A 17,120-nucleotide genomic window follows, 5' to 3' on the forward strand; every position below is an offset into this window, starting at 1 on the left:
ATTAACGCAAATTCATAGAATCATAGAATAGTTAGGGTTAGAAAGGACCTAATTATCTAGTTCCAACCCCCCTGCCATAGACTGGGACACTACACGCTAAGCCATGCCACCCAAAATTATGGAGTACCTAATTAGAAGAACAGTTAAAATTCAGTGTACAGTTTGCGTGGACTTATTCTAGGCTAGTTAGGGTTGGGGAGTGCTGCCCTTCCTGAATGTGTAGATTTTACTGTGTTACTTAGCCAAATACTTGTAATTTTGAAAATATCCCTATTTTATTGGAATCCATCTCTCTGTCTCCTGATGTCTAGTATTTATCAAAGGGGAGGTTGGTTGAATCAGGCTACATTTTCTAGTGGGTGGTTGTGGAATTAGTCTGAAGAGCAAGGAGAGAGAAACAATAAACTCAAAACCTCGCATTTCAGTATTTACAGTGTTTTCAAGTACAAGAGGTAAGATACTTGCTAGAGATTCAGAACACAGCAGATCAGAGGAGAGGCTCCTGGCAAAAGTGAGTATGAATTGTTTCGCATTGTTCCAGATTTAATTACAGATTCTTCATTGCTTATGTTAGTGTGTAATGGTTGTACTGAGTTTCATTCTTAAGATGAAAACAGAAATGCCTTTCACAATTTATACCATACCATATTTTTTTCTGCAAGTATAATGCATGTGTTTATATTTTGGCATACGTTAGTCTCGGAAGATATAATTTAGTATTTCAGTTTCTGCTGAGCAGTTACCAGCTGAGACACCTTTCCTTCTATAATTCTTTTTTAGTGCAGGGGTTGTAGTTATGGGAAAGGTGTGTCTTTTTTAATTTCCTATTTTTTTAAAAAAAAGAATCATAATGCAGAGCCAGTATTTGTGATTAGCAGAAGTTCACTTTTCACCTGTTCCTCCTCCCAAAGGTTGTCAGCCAAATGTAAGGGAAGAGGCCTGGAATCTTTTCAAAAGACATCTCCTAAGTAATGGAGTTAAAGGTCACTAAAGGCTTTTGGTGGGCCTCTGCAGAGGCCATGGTCAGCAGAATCTAGTTCACACAGTGATTAAAAACTTCTTGTTGATTTCTAAGGGATAGCCTCACCTTTATCTTTTTTTTATGTAAAGGACCGATTTGTCTTTATGTGGTGGCTGTTGTTTCCAGAACGACTGGAGCTAGAAACTAATGCTAGACTTTGGTAAAATAATATGTTTACTCTCCTGCCTGTTTGTGATACCAGCTGTTAAAAGCTGTTAAAGCTTAAAATAAAAATGTAATGTGGACCAAAAAAAAGCAAAAAATTCTTTGAAGCAAGGGCATTATAATAAATAAGCATTTTCACTGTTTTTAAAACATCTTGGTAGGCTGTCAAACTGAAATAAATTCCTGCGTTCCAGAAGTCACATAACTGAAATTTCATTTAAATGAAGTTTAGTCAAAAGTATGTGACAAACATAAGTATTTTGTATTTTTCTCAACTAAATGTTACTGTGCCATCATAATTGTTTTTATTCTAAAGAGGGTCTGCTTCTTATTTATCTAGCAGGGGCTCCAATATCTGTCACAAGGGTTTTGAGAAAATGCTGAGACCTCTTACTACTTTTGAACTGAGATTTTTGGAAACACAGAGAAGCTTTAAAAATTAATATCTGAAAGAAAGATTCCTGTGTTGACTTATAAATTATGTTTATCTTCAGTAGTATAAATACCATTCAAATTCACTAGTGACATCTATTTTAACCTGTTACCTAAGAGAGAATTACAGTTATCTTCTGACACCTATTCTGGTGTTCATTGTCACAATGCAAACATGATGACTAACTTAAATATTAAGAAGGGATCAGGAGTAGCAGCCTGAAACTACAGGCAATTTAAGTTATATTTGAGAAATGTCTAAAAACTGGCTCAAAATAAACAGCAGAATTTGTAAGAAAGGTCACAATGTGTATGTGGTATTAAGAAATAGGGTTGCTTCAAATGAAGGTAGAGTTTATTGTCAGTAAATGGACTAAACTTTGAAGAAGGAAGGAAATCCTTTGGCCTACAGCCCAGACAAGGCTTCAGTTGTCTTCTTTCTGTTGTTTAAACCAATTGTGGAGGTTCTTACCACATTTCATAGCATATTCAACTAATGAAAAAGATCTGACTAGTTTTTTCTACAAATACTTTATGTTATTCAAATCTTTTATTTTGATTACAGTTAAAAGCTGAACTTTAATGAAGTGTAAGCCTAACACAGAAATAAAATTGTGTTAATTAAGGTTAAACTTAAATGAACAAGCTTAGGTTTCTACATAAGGTTAAGTATTAGTAAAGTTTGTCAAGCGCTCTCTTTTCTACTTCTGTTTATTTGAGCTAAACTTCTTTATGTCCTTGACGGTATTCACTTTCAGGAAGAGACTTCTTTCTGAAGCTCAGATAGGCCTGCAGGTTGAAAAGCTACGGTCTGCAAACTGCTGTCTGATCTAGGAAGAAAAGCTAAGTTACATGTGGAATCATACAGTCTTCCTTCTTTAAACAGTGATGCCAGTTACATTTGATTGAGTACAAGTATATGATTGCCTATGAAAAACCTTAAGCTTTAGTCATACAGCAGCTATTCCAAGGTAGAAATACTAGCTGGATATTCTGATAGCTAACAAATACCCATTCAGACCCACTTACATACATATCATTTTTGGCCTCCCCCTTTTTGATAAGTGCTGTTTTTCCCCAGCATATGACAAGCTAGGAGATTCAGAATAGTTACATTCTTTCTACCTTTGTTATACTACTTCAGCAAAGTCAGGATTCTTACTGTATATATGTTCTCAAACAGAAATAGACTTTTCATAAATATGATGTCTAGGGTGGAAGTCCTCAAGTCAACAGTTTTTATAAAGCCACACAGATTTGTGGTTTCATTGTAAGCTGAAGGAGATAGATTTCCTGTAAGAGAGACTTGCAGGTCAGTATTTTGCAAGCAGTGCTCTGAAAGGCAATATCCCTTGCAGTTAAGCCCTCCTGCTTCTTAACGCTTCATATATTAATGTTTAGGCCACTGTGCACCTGGCATTGCTTGAGTTCCTCTCAGCTGAGTAAAAACAACAATGCTGTTCTCAGCCACATCAGTCATGAGAGTCTCATGCCTTCTGCAGTCAGGGCACTTAATTTCATTATTTTCAAGAAGAATCCACACATACCTTCCTGTTGTTTTCTTGAGTTTTCTTGTTGGGTTTTTTCTTCTGCTCCTGTGTTTCTGAATAACTTCTTATGCAATGTGCAGCAGCAGTACGCAAATAAATGGTTTAAAAACTTACTCAAAAGCACGGACTTAGAAGGTAACATGGTTCTGAGGTTCAGTGGAGGAACATACTTCTGACTAGTGTATTGTGTGCCACTCTATTAGGTTCTCATTCAGCGAGAGGCTTCAAAACCGCCTGATGAAGCCAAACTTCTGCATTTAATCATAACTTTTGTCCTGAAATCCTGCTTTGGGACTTTGCTCTGGCAAGGTCCATGTCCTTTCTGTCAGCAGACCATTTAGCAGTAGCTGACATTTTCAAAGAGAGCTGATGTCAGGAAATACCTTTCATGAGTGTTCGGGTGTGAGGAGGCCTTCCCAATTCCACTGGTCACTCATCTTGCATTTTGAGAACAGTTTGTTAACGCAGAAGTTGCATCTGAGTAAGTTGAAAGACCACAAATAGCTTCTCGCCGTTTTCCTGTTTTCCTTCACTGTTACAGGGAGAGGAGTCTGGCAGACACAAATTCAAAGACTGAGATTGCATCCTAAAGATAAGTCTGATTTGATCTACTGGCTGCTTTGAAAGTTTGCATGAGAGACTGACTAAAAAGCTTCCATGTTTCCATTTCATACTCCTGGGTTTGGAGTATGGGTGAAGCAAGCAGATGCTTTTTGTTCAAACAAGACTGTGTCTTGCAAACTTGAAAATATTTGACTTTTCCTAGATCATGTGTACTCAAGTATAGTGTACTCCAGTATACATGATAAAAGGAAGTAGAGTGCCATTACTTATGTCTGGGGGTTAGTTTTTGGGTTTTGGTGGTGTTTTTTTTTAAGACAGATACAGAAGATTAATAGTGCTTTTGAAGTTGAGAACTGTAAGTAGTAAGAAGCAGTATGTGGCTGCATTACCCAGTAGTATCTTAAAGATGTATTGAGCAATAGGCAGTAAGGCATGAAACTTTACAAGTTTGAGTTATGCCAGGCAAAACTAATTTAAACATTTGCTTTAATAAATGAAAGATATTTTTTAAAAAAGGAAACCCAATGGACATTTACAGTTTTCAGTTACAGTAAAGTGTGTCATACATTAGAATTTAGTGAGAAGCTGTAATATTTGGGAAAAAAAAGTCCATGATGTTTATGCTGCTAAGCAAGCCATTAAGACTGTGATTATAAACTTGGACACACTTAAGAGACATTTATGGAGAGTTTTTGTATTCCATTTTTATAAAATTGACATTTTCCTAACTCTTAGCTTTAAACTGAGAAATAAAAGAAATAGAATGTGCGTGAGTGAAGGGACTGAAATACAGTCTGTGTTTCCAAAGCTGAGGTTACAGACTTTCTTTTGTAATTCTTTTAAATACAAGAGTTTCATTGGAAGGCTATTTCCTGTTAAACTTGTGACAATTCTGTATCTGATCTACACAACTATAAGATCTCAAAGGACTTGAAATTTCTTTCCTTTAAATACCATTGTGCTCAAAGAGTATTGTATCAGGATGGAGGATTTTTCCAATAAACAAGAAGAGAAAAGGCTTTTGTGGTCTAGTATAGAAGCAGGTAGTATTTATTTGTAAGGGTTTTAGTTGAAAGTTGTATAAGTTAGATTCTTTACCACTGTGTTAAAAGATTAGTTTCTTCAGTACAGTCCTTATAAATCTGTGCAGTTTTAAACATTGATGACAAGCAAGATAAGAAGGCTGTAGCAGGTGATTTTGAGAGTATAGCTCTGAGAGGGATTTGTGGTTTTATAAAGAATTGCCTCTTCCTTCTGAGTTTGTAAGTAACACAAAATGAGAACTCGCCTAAATAGCATCTCTTATTGCCACAATTGGAAAGACAATTCTACAGTAGATGCACTGTTAGTCTCACACATAGGAGATCTCTTATATTCTTGTCCTCAGGAAAAAATGATGCCATGCAGTCTTTCTGGGGAAAGTAATTATTGCTCTCAGACGTTTTCTCATACCAGCATGCAAAATTTGCTTAATACTTACAATCTTCAGGTGTAGCTGTAGAAAATAAACACTATATGCTAATTTGAGCTTATTCTAATTAATGATCTTTTTCCTGGCAAATACCATTAGTAAAAAAAAAAAAGAAAAAAGGATGATAAGAGAACATACAGTAGGTATTTCTAACTAGGGTTCTAAAAATCTCTTGTCTGTGCATTAGTGATTACAGTAGTGTACTGATTGATAATTATTTTGCAATTGAAAAGTACCTTTAAAGCATCCACCATTCATAAAGCATATCCATTTGACAACGAGATTGATTGATGTAGTCTTAATTGAGGACAGTGGCAGAAGAGGATTTTATGTCTCATTTCTGTATATGTGGCAGTGGCGGAAAAGTTGATTACTGATTTTACATCTAAAGAAGAAGAAATAGCACCAGATTTATCCGTTTTTTTAAACTTACTAAATATAATAGAACTACAGGCAGCAAAAAAATAATCTGTGAGAAGAGGCATCTTGAATCCTTGTTTCATCTCTACTAAAAAACCCCAGAAATATAAAAAAAACAGCACACTTGTATACAAAAGTATATACTTGTATACAAAACTTAAGGCTTTAGTAACTGTAAAGACTAATAAGAAGGTAGGAAATGCCACTGACTTTTCACAGGTAGGATGCTTAATGTCTTTGGACTTCTGGTCCAAGAATGGCTTGCAAGTGTTGACTCTTGGATGTTGTACACTGTGGGACTCCAGTTATGGGGTAACTGGCAGAGAGACAAAGATGATACAGGACTGATTCACTCAATACCTACTCAGTAAATGGCCATTTCTACTCTTCAGAAGGTTATGAAGTCATGTTATGCCTTATTCCTTTCTTCTGATGTAACTCCTCAGGAGCTTCCTTGCAACTCCAGATGACATGTTCCTCTTTTGAAGTCACTGCCTTTGACCAACAGTGTTTGATTAAGTTTATGTAAATGAGAATTCTCTCCTTGTCTTTGAACATCTCTTAGCAGTTCCAAGTAGCAGGAAATAGAAAAAAGCAGTGCTGATTCCTTTGCTTTATATTCTCAACATTTCACGTTTCGTGAGTCAAAGAATGGGGGAGAGGCAGTAGAGAGAACTGTGGATCTCAGTTTTAAATTCTTGCATGTACATATGACTGGAAAACAGGACTAAGCACCATAGTTTAAAAAAACCTGGAGATACAAAAATAATAGCATATTGCTGTTTGGCAGAAATGTGTATTTCAGAGTCCTTTTTCAAGGCTTGAAAAGGCTTGATGATTCAATGGCTGATATAGCTGCCTTTGATTATAGGACTGCATTCTAATACTGCAGCTTGAGATGGAAGGAACAGCTTTCTGTTTCATCCATGGTGATGACCGTTTCTTCAGTCCCACTGTGGGTTGTATCTTATTCCCACTCTTTTATTTGCTGTATGTTATAATAACAGAATTTGGGAAAAAAAGCTGTATTCAGTATGGTTACATATTTAATTATAGATAGGTAGAATCTCTTTGAAAGATGTAAAGAAAAATGTGTGTGTAGTGAATAATAATAGGTGAACGTAAAATCAGCATTTAAATACAAGTTTGTGTCGAGCAAATGTGTAAAGTCTGCAGGGGGAACATTGCAAGATTTTTTTTAATAAAACTTGTTTAAAAGTTTGTGACATTCAAAATATTATGTAAACACTCAGAAAGACTTTTTTGTATGCATTAAATGTTCTTGTTTACTGGAATGGCGTGGTATTCTGTTAGTAAAAGCTGTGTATGCCTCAGCAAAGTGTGGGAAATAAGTGAATATGGGAGGTAAATTTGAAAGTCTAAACTGGGATCTTTAATACCTGTGTCCTAGCAGAACTGAAAATGGGCTATTTTCTTTTTTAGAATTTATAATTTCTTCCTTTTCTTCTGCTGCCTTTATTTTAAATAGTGATACAATTCTGAAAGTTTTCCCACAAAAGCTTTTACTGTGTCAACATAGAGCTCAAGAAATGATAATTTTTAAATGTATTTCCTGTGTAAACTCTATGTGGTTTCAAAAAAAATCCTTTAAATATTCAGGCGATGTGGAGTCCAGAACAGTAGGAATTTGACATTGAATAGTATTATCTCAGTCCATTGCCATCACTGTTTCTGCCTGCTGTGTGATTGCAGATGACATCTTCTGTGCTGTAAAGCAGCTGGGAACAGTTGTGCAACTAAAGATACGTAAAGGAAATCATCGTTAAGGTGATGGTTTGAAAATGTAAACTAAGTGATGAAAAATCTTGCCAATTCTCTCATCCCCTTTTAGTTTTGCAAGGATGCTAGGGCAATAAGGAGATACCTCCTGTAAGGTAAGAAGCAGGATCAGAAAAAGAGCTTCAGTGATTTGGCTAGCTCTCTGTACATACAGTTCTGCAGTTTGAAATAGCCCTGTTTTCAAATCATGGCTACACTGACATCTTGTTTTTGAAGTAATGCTAATGGTAACAATTTTCTCTTATTGTCCTGGATGTGAATGGAATGAGAGCTCTAGGGATAAAACTCATATAATGTTAAAGTAAGCTTTCAGATATTTAGATTGGCTGTAAAGTAGTAGTCCAGAAAATTTGATAGCCATGGTGCTTGGATTATACTTAGACAAAGGTTTCTGTGCAAAAGAATATGGTATGTGGAAAAAAAATTTGCTAAATTAATAAATGTATTAGGTAATAGTTTCTAAGTGGTTTATATGTACTAGTTTTTGTTTAAATACAAAATATAGCTATTTTCAAGTTATGCTGAAATACTCTGAAAGTAATGTTTGAAGTATTTGGAAATAAATGTCTTGTACATTGTCATTAACTGAATGAGATTAATGACACTCATGTTTTTTTGAACTCTTGAATGCTTTAAAAGCTGAATTGTAAAATAACGAGATTTGTTTATACAAATCTTGACTTAGAAAGGAATGATTTGGACAAAACAATACAAGTCTTCTGTTCTTTTTATCCACTCAAGATGTTTATTTACATATGTATGCTGGTTGTGGTGAATAACAGAAGTTATGATGAAACCAAAACGTTTTATCTGTAATAAATCAGGAAGCTTTTATTTGTTTTATTCTTCAGCTCTTAGACACAAACTTGATATTTTATTCTCTATCTTTGTGAAACTGTTTATGAAATGATTCAGGGTTCATTTAAGATTATTACTTGTTAATTTTCAGTCCAGGAGTAAAACTGTTATATATTTCTTCAAATTTTGACCGTAGCAGGTTAGAAATACTGGGAATTAAGACCTTCTACCCAAGTATATATACATTTCCTTGATATGATACCCTATCAATTATTTTTTCCATTAAATATCTGCAAGTGCTTAAGTAGTAGATTCTGTTTAGGTTTAGAGAACTTCTTTAGATTATTTCATACACAGTACTACGTGTATAAAAGCCTGCCTTTGGACCTTAATGAAGCCTTAATGCTTTGTTTTGTCTTTTTTCTGAAAACCTACTGTGTAACTTGCTGAAGTAGGTGCTATAGTACTCAAAGACTATAGCATCTTTTCTGTATCTCTTTGGATCTGCATTGTATGCAATGATACTCTGATAAGGCTTCTCAGTTTGCTTAGAGTTTGCATAAATGTATACAGGCATTTGAAAACCCATGAAAATTTAACGTTTAGTTAGAAGTTTGACACAGTGTAGTCAGTCGTAATGAGAAACCACATCTAACCTTAACTGCTTTAGTTCTATTATTTGCTTGAACACATATGTACTATGATTTTTTTACAGACAGCCCAGCTGATTCATTTTCCACTAGGCTTAGGTAGTTGATTCAGTCGGCTGCAGGTGAAGTTTAGATTTTTTTTTTTGCATACCGCTAGATGTTCCGTGTAACTATAATACAAACTTTGCCTGGCATTCTCCCTGGTGATGTTCTTCTGTAATATCTGAAACCCACTGAAGTCGGAACAAGAATCTTAGCTGGCTGAAGTGCCATAGGGAAGTCACAGAGTAGCAGTACTGAGTACTGATGAATGAATAAGTCTGTCAAAGTTTACAAAGTTTCTGGAATTAGTTTGTATGCTATGAACATGAACTAGTAATGTTCTACCAAGTGAACTGTAGAACTTACCAATAATCTGTATTTTAAAAGAATAGTGTTTGTGTCAAAAAGTAGGAAATGCCTGTTACCTGCTTGTCTACAGTATGTTAGGCTATGAATTTAAATATTATGACTTTCATATATTGAGCTACATTATACATGTGTCAGTTCAGCAGAAGTGCTCGTACAAGGGTCTATTCAAGTTTTATGTCCACGTGAACCGTGTGTTTCAGAACTAATTATAATTATAGTAATTCAAACATTTCAAATTAATCTTGGAAATCCTGTGGAATTTCCCATGTATATTTGTAGTTGAAGGTTTTCACAAGATTTTTATTGAATCATTTTATCAGAATGAAGAAATACCTATTTGAACTAAGTATTATTTTATATATGACTTCTATGAGAAGATTCCTTCCTTTTGATTGACACTGAAAAAGAAAATACTAAAATGGAAAAGTGCTTTTTGGTGGTAAACACTACGTGAACTGAAAAAGCAAGAAGTATCTGTTGATTCAACCTAAATATTCCATAGTGTTTTTTCAAATAGAACTAATGGATTTTGATAAAAAAATGGTTCTTAACGTTAGGTTTATTAGAAGTGGTGAGTTGTTACAGTGCAGTTAAATTGCATTGATACTCTGGTTTAAAATAAGAGACCTGAGAAATATTTCTTCTTAAGCTACGCTGTACATGAGTTTCTTCAGTAGCTACTAAAAAGGTTGACAACTATATCAGTATAGTGGTAATGAATAGTCTTCTAATGTGTTTTGAAAAGAACTATACCTATTACAGATAGGGACACGCTGAGTTGCATTTGAAGCAGGTTCTCCAGGACCATTTGTCTCAAAACACACAGTATTTCACTGTAATAGTAAAAAGAAATATGATGGAATGATACATTTTATGAAGCATAGTAACAAGTGTGAAATTAACCTTTGCAGATGAAATGGGTTGCCATTGTCTAAACTACTTTGAAAGAGTTTGAAATTTCAAAACAGAGTTCTTCCCCATATCTCAAATAATAAAAATTTTAAGAAATGTATTTATTAACAAAAATTAGGTTTTGCTGTCAGAGGAGGGCTGTGTCATACTGGCTGTCAGGGTGCAGCAGTGACTGGCTGCTCTTTCAGGGCCAGGAGAGAAGTCGGATAAACTAAGTGGCTGGGGAGGAGCGTTGGCAGACTGATGCCCATCCTGCTGCCCCTAAGGGATGCAAGAGAGGCAGGCACCAAAGTGGTAGTCTAGTTCCTCTGCAAGTCCAGGTCATCAGGCAGTTAAAGTGTCTAGGTGCACCCAGAGCCCTGACACTACTTATGCTAAATAACAGTAGAATTTTTTGCTCAATTTTTATCAATTTATATCTTGATGTACTTTTTTTTCCCTTCTAAAAAATTTTTGTATTTTTCTTTTTCATGTGATAGTCTTGTATTAGGGAAGTTCTTAGACTTTTACAAGAAGAAATTACTATTGGCCAGCTAAAACAGTATTTGAAAACTGAATTATTAGATGTTGCTTTTTCTCTGATAAACTGAGAGTGAAAGGAATAATTACCTTGTTTTGATGAGTGAACTGAAGAAGAATGACATAGAAGTCTTACGGGAAGGCATACGTGAGAACTAGGCTGTCATGTTAACAAGGTGATTTTATTCGTGTGATGAATTTTTCAAACAGTAAGTGGTCTGTAAACTATACTGATTTTTTTTTTTGAGGAACACAAGCTTCTTTTGGCTATCGTGTAATGGAAAAATATTGGAATAAATGTAAAATTTTGATAGTGCAGCTATTTTATGAAAACTCTTGAGTCATTCCAAGCTGTTGTTATTTTTGCATTACATGTGTCTGCTACAGAGTACGTTTTATACCAACCATAGACTGTTCTGCAAGCATAGTTGAGTAAAAGATGTGTTTGAATTATAAGTACTGGAGTTAGCATCGTATTCTATAGAAATTCCAAGATATTTCTGAAAAGAGAATGGATTTGAGTGACCTTATCTGAATATAAAAATATGTGAGTGAGCAACTGTATTTTCAGTATTGCTTTTATCTCAGTTACGTAAAGAGCTGCTTAATCTTTTCCATTTAACTTCTACTTTTAATTGCAATGTCTTTAATTGCGGTAACAGATGTTAAGATACTTTGAGTCTTTATTCAAAGACTGATCTTTCCTCAATAAGTTATGTGTATTTGGTTTATATCCAAAACTTTTAACCGGAAGGATGACTTGAGTTTCGGTTACATTCAAAAACGTTGAAAGTCTTTGAATTGTTATTTGCGAAGCTGTATTCTATAGCTTCTGAGAACTGAAGAAAATTACATATCCGTGGAATATTTTGTAGTATTGGGCTGTTAAGTCATATGTGCAAGATAGTAGGTTTTAAAGGACTTTCACGTTCTCTTTATTATTAAAGAGCAAAACCAGAATTAGTCTTTCTGCTGAAGAAATGCACAGTTCTGCTCCTTGTAGGTCTGCACTCATATTTGTCCAGAAACGACCATCTTGACCTTGCATTTTAATCTGATGCTCTTTTAGAGCATGTAGCTTGTATGCACTTAGAAAAACTCTGTTTTTCTCATAGTGCCTGTAGGTAAATTTCCAATCAACAGTGTAATTGCTTCATAAAAGAATATTGCATGTAAGAAAAATATTTATTAATTCATTACATTTTGTTGCCCAAAAATTGTGTGCATCTGGCTAGTTATGTTTGTTCCTCCTGTTGCTACTGCTATATGAATACTATTATTAAATCCTGAATAGCAGATGTGAAATATGGTGGTTATTAAGAAGTTTACACTTTTCATGTAATTTTAACTTTGGTAGTAAGTCATCACTATTTGTAAAACTAACTTCATTATTTCTCAAAAAAGAGAGTACAGTAAAAACACAAAACAAGAAAAAAGCTCTTCTAATGTTTTCCTTCTAATATAGAGACTACTGGGATTTAGTGTCTTAGAGTAGGCCAGTGGTTTTGACATGTTTTGAGAAAATGTTTATTGAGCAAAATGTGTACAAAGCAAGATGACACTTGTTCTGGTCTGGAATTTTGTGTTCTAAATATTTGCAATGATGTGCCTAATGTCCAGACAGCAGTTACTTCTCAGACAGAAATTATAAGCAGACAGAAAAAGAAATTTGCCCTCTGATACATTTATTTTTATATAATAAAAATTTATAATAGGGATAATGAAGAAATCTACTACTCTGATTAAGGTAAAAGAACTATGTAAACACATCCTTTATTAGTCCGGGTGTTTCCAAGGAACAAAATTATGTATATTTTGATACTTCTTTGTCTGAGTTTTTTCATTATTCAACCACTGTATCTATTTTGCAGATTCTGAAAATGGAATGGGGAGGAGAGTATTCTCTAGATTCTTCCAATTTAGACTGTTTGTTGGATGTCCTTCCTACAGAACTGGAGTTTCACCAAATCCTTAGTGATCTTGATGAAAAATTAAAGAAGAACTCTTCTAGGTAAAGAGTATTTTATTTGTATCCGAAATACTAGTGAAAGTCATTGCATTAAAGAAGAAATATGGCTTTTGTCTTTTGTTTCTAGTTGTAGGTTAAAAGTTTTATAATTATTTTACTAGTAATTTTACCTTAACCACTTGAGCATTTAAGAAGTGTTTAATGCCATATAATTTTTGTGCTATATTTTTTCTCTCAATGGAATTTTTGACTGTTGAATCATCTTAATCTTAGGAATTACTGGAGTAGGTGTGATAGTGGAGGAAGAAAATGTGTAGTCCCATGACAGTTGTATTTCCTACAGCTGTGAGATAGAACTTTAATCACTGAAAGACCTGCAGAATTTTAGAAGAAGGCAAAATTTGAACCGCATATGTTCTTTAAGCTTTTCTAGCGGAAGTAGAAAAAGCAAGGAAGTTAATATGTGTAATCGGTGCTACAGAAACAGTGGAGTGCTGAAAGACTTCTTTGTTGATGCAGACTTTTTTCACCATTACAAAAATATCAGCTCAAGATTTCATGCCTTATTTAAAAACAGTGGCGGTGTTTTGTGGCTAAGCACTTTAGTACCTTTAAAATACTGTGAAAGATGCTCTCAGGCAAATTGCCCGTTTTGGTGTCAGAGATACAATAAATATCATAATTTTTGTGTTAAATTTTTAAAATGCTTGCCTTTGGATAACAGTGCATGTTACAGAGTTGTATGACCTCAAGGAAATAATCTTCAGATGACATCTGTTTTACAATTGTGTCATTTTGAAGCCCACATTTCTGAGAGGTCTTTGTCTGCTCCCAGACACCTTCCTGAAGAATGGAAATAAACCATTGCTGTATATCACTGAAAATTGATTTAGGCTATCTCTGAATTATTGCTGTATTGTTTATGCCAGACTTGAGACATTTTTCAGCCTTTTTATTTGTATTATTCTTACCTCATATTTTGAACATTCTCATTTAAAAATAGTGTTTACAAAAGCAGTTCTGATAGTAATAATCTGAGGGTAACAATAATAGTGAAGATCTGGGAAATATGCTATTGTGGACCACCACATACTGCAATTTCATAGAGTCATATTACAATTGTCCAGCTGTTGACATCAGTGAAATGTAGATTCTTACTCAGAGTTTTGTTAATGCCATAATACAGTAATAGGTACTTAAGTTTTGAGTACTTAAGTTTTAAATTTTTTGGAATGCCATCCAGAGGGACCTGGACATGCTTGTGAGGTGGGCTGATGCCAGCCTCATGAAGTTTAACCATAACAAGTGCAAGGTCCTACACCTGGGTCAGAGCAGTCCCAGGCACAGCTACAGGTTGGGCAAAGAAGAGATTGAGAGCAGCCCTGTGGAGAAGGACTTGGGGGTGTTGGTTGATGAGAAAATGAACATGCGCAGGCAGTGTGCGCGTGCAGCCCAGAAAGCCAACCGTATCCTGGGCTGCATCAGAAGGAGTGTGACCAGCAGGCTGAAGGAGGTGATCCTGCCCCTCTACTCTGCTCTCGTGAGACCTCACCTGGAATATTGTGTGCAATTCTGGTGTCCTCAAGATAAAAAGGACATGGAACTGTTGGAACAAGTCCAGAGGAGGGCCACGAGGATGATCAGGGGACTGGAGCACCTGCCGTATGAAGATAGGCTGAGAAAGTTGGGTCTGTTCATCCTGGAGAAGAGAAGGCTGCGTGGAGACCTCATAGCAGCCTTCCAGTATCTGAAGGGGGCCTATAGGGATGCTGGCAAGGGACTCTTCTTTAGGCACTGTGGTGATGGGACAAGGGGTAACGGGTTAAAACTTAAACAGGGGAAGTTTAGGTTGGATATAAGGAGGAAATTCTTTCCTGTTAGGGTGGTGAGGCACTGGAATAGATTGAGCAGGGAGGTTGTGAATGCTCCATCCCTGGCAGTGTTCAAGACCAGGTTGGACGAGGCCTTGGGTGATACAGTTTAGTGTGAGGTGTCCCTGCCCATGGCAGGGGGGTTGGAACTTGATGATCTTAAGGTCCTTTCCAACCTTAACTATTCTATGATTCTATGAGTTTCTATGGTCTTGTATATCTGGGAAAAAAATATCAGCATTTTTGGCAGTTGCTGTGTCACCTCTTCAGCTACCAAATAAAGGTGATATTGTCATAATTATGCAGAGCCACCTCAAGAGTTAGAAAGATTATTATGAAGATGAGTCTTTGGAATGCATGCTTTACTACTATTTTTGGTTTTAATTTGTGTAAGATGTTTGCTGCTGGTTGAGAAAATCTGGGCTGTGGGAAAGCAGGCCAGATGCTCACTCCTCTTAATGCTACTTTATATTAACATTTTATGGTACATTTTACATTAACATCATCACAGTGGAACTGTTTGTAATTTTTTAAGGCTGATTGTCCCTGTCTTAGTGCCTTCTAATTTGTAGGTCCATGTCCTTTCACTGTAGGTTTTATAAGATCAAAATGGTATTTTATGCAAGGGCAGCAGGAAAATGGATTAGGGAGTGGTACACAGCAACGCATGCCTGGAAAAGCTTTGTATTTCTGCTGAATTGACACTTAAGGTAGTTTTCAAACTAATTTTCACAAGCAAAATCAGAAAGTAGCCCTGTAGTTACCAGGTGATATTTTGCTCCTGTAATATGTCAGTTTCAGAAATGGAGAGGAGTTTAAAAGAAGATGGACAGCAGCTGATATGACTTTTAAATTAAAAAGAGTCCTTTTATTGCTAGTATATTAGAGGTAGCATGGAGTGAAATCATTTTCAAGTTACCATTGATCTTTGTAAGTGGTATGATAAGAGCAGCTGTATGCGCTACAGTGATACAACTGGAATACAATCCATTTTTCATCAGATAGATTTATGATTTTATTGTGCCGCAGAGAATAAACATAATCATATACAGCATATATATATTTTTAAAAAAATAAAACATTGTGTAAAGAATTATGATCCAAAAGTGTGTAAATCATTTGAATGTTCATTTATTGCCTTCCAACTGAATAGCTTTTATGAAATTGTGTGACACCACAAATCAGATATGCTTTCCAGCAGTTGAATTACCTTCACTATTTTTGTATCGTACCAGTTCAATTTGGTACTATAACAAAAGAAAAAAAGAAAAGGCCATCTGTGTGAGATCATTTTATTTGTAAGTTTTAAGGGAGTAAGTGCCACTATTCCATTAACAGAGCCCTTATTACACTTGAATGTTAACTATTTTTGCATCAGTTTGTAGAAGCAGGTGATTATGAACTCTCAAAACTATTGTCACTGCTGGCCAGTTTTGTGTGCAAAGCAGGTTACTTGCTGATTTTGTTTTCATGATTTCATCAGGATGGCCATTTGCTTTTAGTCTTTCCCTTGCATTTGCCTTGGCTTTCACTGTTAATCAAAACTCTTTGGATTCTTTTTTTTTTCCCCCTAATTGGAGGATTAAGAATTAGTAAGAGTTAATTTTTGAGCAATCCACAGAACTAAACTTTCAGCTGGTATTTAATATTTCTAAGCAGGAAACAAGGTACAGAGCTTGAAACCAAGCTTATAGCACATAACTTGAAAGTGACTGTAAACATGAAATCTGTTCAGCAGTTGGGTTTTTTTTTGTGTATTCAGTTCTTAGTCAAGCTATGAAAAAAATGTTATCATACACACAAACAAACCTGTATTATTAGCACAGCATCTTTACTTTCTGGATTTGTCCTGTGCCGTTGGGGTCACCATTGTAAAGAACATAAAATATTAACAGGATTTTTATCCGTTTATACAGTTGGGTTAATGAGAGTGAAAAAATGGACATGCCAGAAAGAATAAGTTGATGGCCAAATAGACTAAAATGGAACAATGTAAACATTCTAGAACTGAAACTATAATAACCTCTTCTTTTTTCCAGAATTTTAGAAATCCTAAGAGATACATTGTACCATGAGTGTTACAATAGGTTATCATAAGCATTGAAGGAACATGCAAGATGATAAACAGCCATTTTTGATAAAATCTCTTGTTTCTGTTCAAGATAAGATTATCAAAACATTCTTTGCATGAATTTTTATGGTTTTGTGGGGTGTTTTTTTTCAGTTAGATTGTATCTATAATTTTAAAAGTTACTAGAAAGTAAGTTATTTATATTTTTGGTTAAATTCCTGCATCATCAGCAATACCCACATGAAATTTTCTGTAGATCATGGGAAATTTTCTTACTGTTTCTCTTCTGGCAGCTCAGTTTTCATGAAATAAGCCAAAATGCTTGGTTATCATGGAGAAATTGTAACAATAAAAATGCCTGTGGGTGTTATATTGGTAAAAGTCTCTCTCAAAAATTTTTTACTACTCTGACACACAGGTTTATAAATGATATGACTGATTTTTTCCAAAATGGTTTCTAGTGTTCAAGCTTTTTAATGAATACACATGATAATAA

At 35.1% G+C, this 17,120-nt stretch overlaps 1 protein-coding gene across 5 annotated transcripts in view; it reads left to right on the plus strand.

Annotated features, from left to right (window-relative positions):
* KIAA0825 (KIAA0825 ortholog) overlaps positions 1 to 17,120 on the plus strand; it is a 247,886-nt gene that overhangs the window by 16,444 nt on the left and 214,322 nt on the right. For all 5 annotated transcript variants that reach the window (XM_062617491.1, XM_062617492.1, XM_062617490.1 and 2 more), the window contains one exon: positions 12,585 to 12,724. In XM_062617491.1, the coding sequence (XP_062473475.1) occupies positions 12,594 to 12,724 (131 nt within the window). In that variant the 5' untranslated portion in view covers positions 12,585 to 12,593. The remainder of the gene's footprint in view (positions 1 to 12,584; positions 12,725 to 17,120) is intronic.

Source organism: Pezoporus occidentalis, unplaced genomic scaffold, assembly GCF_034315485.1.
Source record: "Pezoporus occidentalis ecotype Australia unplaced genomic scaffold, CSIRO_AGI_Poc_V1 ctg197, whole genome shotgun sequence".
Taxonomy (NCBI): Eukaryota; Metazoa; Chordata; class Aves; order Psittaciformes; family Psittacidae; genus Pezoporus; species Pezoporus occidentalis.